Raw genomic sequence first — 5482 nt, 5'->3', positions numbered from 1 at the left:
CGAAGTTACAAAACTTGGTACAAGTTACATTGAATATTGTCTCAATCCTAACTCCATACTGACAGAAAACAGACGGTGAAACTCTAGGATTAGAAAGTCTGACAGATCTACATCACGCTGTCACTAACATTCATGGACTCACCCATCTGGACTCACGACGGGGAAGGCTGTTGTTGGTTTAGCGTCCAGGAAACAGCAGAGAACGTCTCTGCTAGTACAAGCTAACTGTTAGCATTTGCACCTCCACCACACAGCAGAACTCTTCCAGGTTGTGTGGAAGATAAAACATCAACGTTGCAGAGCAGTCAGTGGTAGAGTTGTGTTGCTTTGAGCCAATCAGTGGAGTGATGTCCACATATCAGGAAACGAGACTCCAGATCCTGTCGACTGAAGCTCTCCTCTAATCTAACAATCTTCTAAAAACTGAAAAAGGTGCACCAGAGTTTTGTTTCCCCAGAGCACGACTTACAAGGCATTCATTCCTACTAGAGACCACTGCAGATGTATTGATTAACGAGTGAACCAAACCTTTGAAAGCATAAATTAAAATGTTTGTATTTCAGATTAGTAGTACATGTGTCAGATGCATTTAGACGCCAAAGTATGAACGTTCCCAGATTTACCACGAAGACAAATTTAAGACTTCCGCCGTCCCCATCTGGTCGCTAGGAAGGTTTTCTGGGTGCGCCGCTGTCTGAAAGAGCAGGTAAATAAAACATGGCCACCAAAAGAAGCTGGGGTCTGTAGAGGTTAGAACCTCTGGTCAGAATGATGACACACAGGAGGAGGAGCTTGTTTCTATAGTCATGAAAACAGTGGCTTTTTAATGTAAACACTACATTCGATTGGTTTTTCCAGCACAGACATCCCACATGAAATAACAACCATTCACTAAAGAAGAGTAGAGGGAGAGAAAGAGAGAAAAAAGCTGCACAGAAATAAAGCATTCACTGGTAGAGAACAGAACGGAACGGAGATGGAACCAAAAGGATGTGAAAACTGGGTCATCGTGGAATTTTATACACTAGAACTCAAGAAACAGGGTTCTACAGAAGATCCATGGCAGGGAACATAGATCAAGGATGGATGAGTAAAGTTCCAAATCTACTTCCTCTGTGTGTGTGTGTGTCTCTCTGTGTGTGTGTGTCTGTGTGTCTGTGTGTGTGTGTGAGACACGTGAGAACTGTGCTTTTCATTATAGACCTGGAAGGTGTGAACCAAACCAAAACAGACCGGAGGAGGAGGAGGAGCATGACTTTTTACAGCGTGGATGTGAGAGCATGCGGCATCCCTAACTAGCGGACGCAGCGAGAAACGTGCTCTCCTCAGAAAAGAGTTTTCTTCCTTAAATAATAAAAAATAGATATTGTTATAATATTATATTAATCGTTCTGAGCCAGGCTAAGGTGAGGACACGGTTCTAATGCAGGGAGACAGGCAGGACGGTAAAAAGGAGGCGGGGCTAGGGTGTAGTTCAGAGCATCACAACAACACGGGGGTCGGTCCGGGATCCACTTGCTAACTAAACGGAACCTTCTGAAAAACGTTGCTTCAGATTTTACAAAAGGAGATGAAGGAGAGAACAAACGTTCTGCAGCTACAAGGAACAAGACACTTCCCAACGATCCCAGCTGATAGTTGTTTTATTTTTCCATCATACGTGTACTTTTTTTATTTCTGATCCAATCCCAGAGCTTTCCAAGTGACTGGATCCTGCTCGGGAACGAGGAACCTCAGGGAGGACCCTTATTTTAAACCCCACCCACCCACCCTCCTGCCCCACCCCCACCCATTCAGTCGCTGATGTCATCTCAGCTTTTTTATTGGTTTATTTATCTTTTGCACTTTTTATGAAGCTTTTTTTGAACGGTACTGGTGAGTATTATATAGGTTTCATGAATTAGCATATTTTTATACAAAGTCTCGAGTATCTCATGCTATCAGTGGGGGGGTGGGGGCGCCCTTTGACCCTGAAATCCGGACGCCTGGGCGCCATGCAAGGATAGGCCGAGAGGAAGGAGTGAGGGATAAAGATGAGGAGGAAGAGGATGAAAGGTGATTAATCAACAAATAACTGAATGACTGGATGAATGGGTGAGGAGGTTATTAGAGTGAAGAGTTTTAATGTGTTTGCTTCTAAAAGCGTAGCTATCTACAGCGCAGTGCCTCTGTTACATGGCACCGACGTCTCCACGCCAACAACTCTTCCCATTGGCTAAGGCCCGGCAAACAGGAACGTCCTGTCGATGAAAACCGGGAACGCAGAAATAAAAGTCGTTATTCTGGAACTAAACCAGGATTACAAACACTTTAGATGCTTTTTCTTATGTAAACAAAAGCCTAAAAATCAGATGATGTTTTTCTGCCTGGTGCTTTTTTTGTGCTGTTGTCATTTTTACATCTTTCTGCAAAAAAAAAAATAAAAAAATCAAAGGAGTTATTACATAATTACATCTAGAAGAGAAAAATCAACACGGAAGGTGTGTGAGGTGAGAGAATCAGTGCTCAGACTCATAATAAATACAGACAATCAAGAAAATAAAACAGCTCTCCTGGTAAAAATACAAAAGCTAAGTTTGGAGTTTGTGGACAACAAAAGACACGCCGATGGAAAACTTCATCCACTTTGTTTTCAAGGCTGGCGGAGTTTTACTAACTAACTAATTCATTCATTTGATTGTTTGGCAACAAATTGAAAAAAATAACATCAGAGCATCTGGAGGAGGAGACGAAAACTAAGAACATTTTATACAATATTTATATATTGATGTACGTAACCCTAGTTTTAATTATTCTCATTAATGTGTACCTAGTCAGATTTTTGTTTTGCTTTTCTTTAAAGAACCAGGAGAATCAGCATCGCCATTTTCATTTCCACAGCAGAGCCAAAGAAACGGAGGAGTAGGAGGAGGAGGACGGACAGGAGAAAAGAGGGGACAGAAGGGTGGACGTTACAGGGTGTGTGGGCGTGCTCAGTACAAGCCACACCCCCGGAGGTTGTTGGCGATGATGATATCGGTCACAGCATCAAACACGACCTGGATGTTCCCTGTATCCGTGGCGCAGGTCATGTGACAGTAGATTTCCTTGTTCGGAGAACGGTTCTTGCTCTCAAACTGTGCTTGGATGTAAGCCGCCGCGTCCTCGTAGGTGTTGGGTCCTACAAGACAAACACACACATGCTCATGGGACAGGAAGCAGGAACTCCCCCAAACGTCAGAGGCCCCGCCCACAACGGGAAGTGTTGAGACTAAAGGCTCAGTTTCACGAAAAGGGTCAGAAATAACAAGGTGGGACTTTAACACGTTAATTATGATGAATTCATTAGGAAAAAATGACTCGTTAAAAAAATTCACACATTTAACTCATTCGCTGCCAGCGTTTCTCACCGTTTTTACTGTTTTTTAAAGAGTCACAGAACGTTGCACGCTAGCATGATGTTGATGCCAAAACAACCAAAACAAAGAGGAGACTCACCTCTTACATTAGAAAGAGTCTGCGTGTTTCGAGCGTTATCCGTTCTTTCATAATCCGTTGTCGAATTGTGATCGGCAGACGCTTTTCCGGTTCGCGCCTCACTTTTTTTACAGGAACGGCCCAAAACGATCTCCTAACACATGGATTTGTTGCTTCCTGATCATGTGATCTGTGACGTATGCGGATGAAGATTGGCTTCAGGGCTGAGATGTTTGTTCTCTCAGCGCGGGGGCTCGTTCCGATACTCAAACAGTAAAAAAAACATGCAAATGACGACTTTAGTCGTCAATGGCAGTGAACGGTTGGATCTAAAATGACGACTTTAGTCGTCAATGGCAGTGAACGGTTGGATCTAAAATGACGACTTTAGTCGTCAATGGCAGTGAATGAGTTAATCAGAGCTTGCATTTCAACCTTTGTCATTGCACGATTTCCTGGTGGAGCGAGTGTGACTGACGCACACAGCAACGCACAGAGCTCCGCTAACAGCTACTAAAATGGAGAATTTGAAGAATGGCTTGCTTGGGCTGCTGCAGTATTTGTAAAAACATGTCAGTCTCTCCTCTTAACTTGTAAAAATAAAACCAAACGTCCTGAAAAGTACGGAGTTCGTGACGCGGACGCTTGTCAGAGATCGTCTCTGATCTCTGCTGCTGCCAGGTGGCACAGGAAACGTTACGAGCGTCGAGGTAAGCTGAACTTGTAACGTTTGCGTGACATTAGCGCATCGCTGAGAGCAGCAGACAGAACGACGTTTAGCTCCTAGCAGTAGTTTCTGAAGGTGGTCAGACAAACAGCTGGGAAAACGCTCCGTGTCCTCGCTGCGGAGCTAAAAGGCGGATCAGGAGCAGCGAGGAATGCGGAAGCAGGCCGGACACGACACCAGATTCGCTGCTGCGGTGCTGCAACCACCCCCTTCTCGATGTGAGCGAGACTTCCCACTTCATGCCCCCACCACACTGCGAATTTGGGCCGTCTTAACTTAAACCCCCCGTCCTGAGCAGAATCATGACAAGAAACGGTGAACGTGAGGGCGATTTGCATATCCGTGAACTTATGGGCCATTCCCATCTGTACCGGGTTGGCCCGGGCCGGGTAGCGTAGGTTGTGTACATATCTGGGTGGCCTGGTATTTTTCCGGGCCAACCAAGGCTCATTCTCAGCCCTCTTCTCGAGGGGGTCTGCTTCAGGCTGACCAGGGCCAACACGCCCACTGCTGACAGCAAATTCACACCTTCCATTAGAGCAAGCCTCTGATTGGTGGGTAGAATCAGCCCACATGGGCTTAAGGCAAGGATGTGTGGAATCAACTGGGCCAGGCTGGGGCCGACTGGAGCTACCCGGCCCGGGCCGACCCGGTACAGATGGGAATGGCCCATTACAGAGTGACCAGCTCTGCAAACGCTTTTTGAGCCACCTCACGACCAAATCAGCCTCGAACACGACTCCTGTCCTGCCTGTCAGACAGAGTCCATCAGGGTGGAGGAGGACCAGCGGACCGAGGTGGCTCCATCTCAGTCTCCCTTGTTCATCTCTCCCACTGTCACCCCAGGAAGTCTTAAATATGTCGTTACAGCTGCTGTTGCCGCAGCTCCCAGCCCCTCCTCCAGCTCCAGATCATTAGTGTGAGCCACAGAACCCTCAGAGAGAAACTCCACGCCATACAGGAAATCAGAACCGGGTCAGAACCACTTCAGGTGGGACTGGGTCTCACATAAACACCTGCTGAAGACATTTCGCCTCATCTTGGCATTGTGGGTAACCGGGGGTAACCGGGTTACCCTGAGGGAGGTGGGTCTCACAGCTGAGGACCAGCTGGAGACGGGAAGCTGACTGCACTGCTTTAGACAACTTTGTTTAAAACGATCTTTAGACTTTGAGCAGCGACCTGGTTTGCTGACGTCTCTAAACTGTTATTTGGGTTTTTTTCTCTTCATCTTTGTCACAACCCACCTGTGTATTCAGGAAAGCAGATGCTGAGCGCAGACTTCTTAATCTTCTCTGC

General features: G+C 46.2%; 1 protein-coding gene across 1 annotated transcript in view; it reads right to left on the bottom strand.

Annotated features, from left to right (window-relative positions):
* Positions 1-2826: 2826 nt before the first annotated feature.
* LOC107396198 (guanine nucleotide-binding protein G(o) subunit alpha) overlaps positions 2827-5482 on the bottom strand; it is a 77830-nt gene continuing 75174 nt past the window's right edge. Inside the window, exons 7-8 of the mRNA XM_070550491.1 lie at positions 5431-5482; positions 2827-3160 (exon numbers count right to left, since the gene is read on the bottom strand). The exon at positions 5431-5482 is cut by the window's right edge and continues 102 nt beyond it. Of these exons, the coding sequence (XP_070406592.1) occupies positions 2973-3160; positions 5431-5482 (240 nt within the window). The 3' untranslated portion in view covers positions 2827-2972. The remainder of the gene's footprint in view (positions 3161-5430) is intronic.

Source organism: Nothobranchius furzeri, chromosome 4 (genome assembly GCF_043380555.1).
Source record: "Nothobranchius furzeri strain GRZ-AD chromosome 4, NfurGRZ-RIMD1, whole genome shotgun sequence".
Taxonomy (NCBI): domain Eukaryota; kingdom Metazoa; phylum Chordata; class Actinopteri; order Cyprinodontiformes; family Nothobranchiidae; genus Nothobranchius; species Nothobranchius furzeri.
Note: the sequence above shows the minus strand (reverse complement) of the source record. Positions and strands in the feature narration are given on the sequence as shown.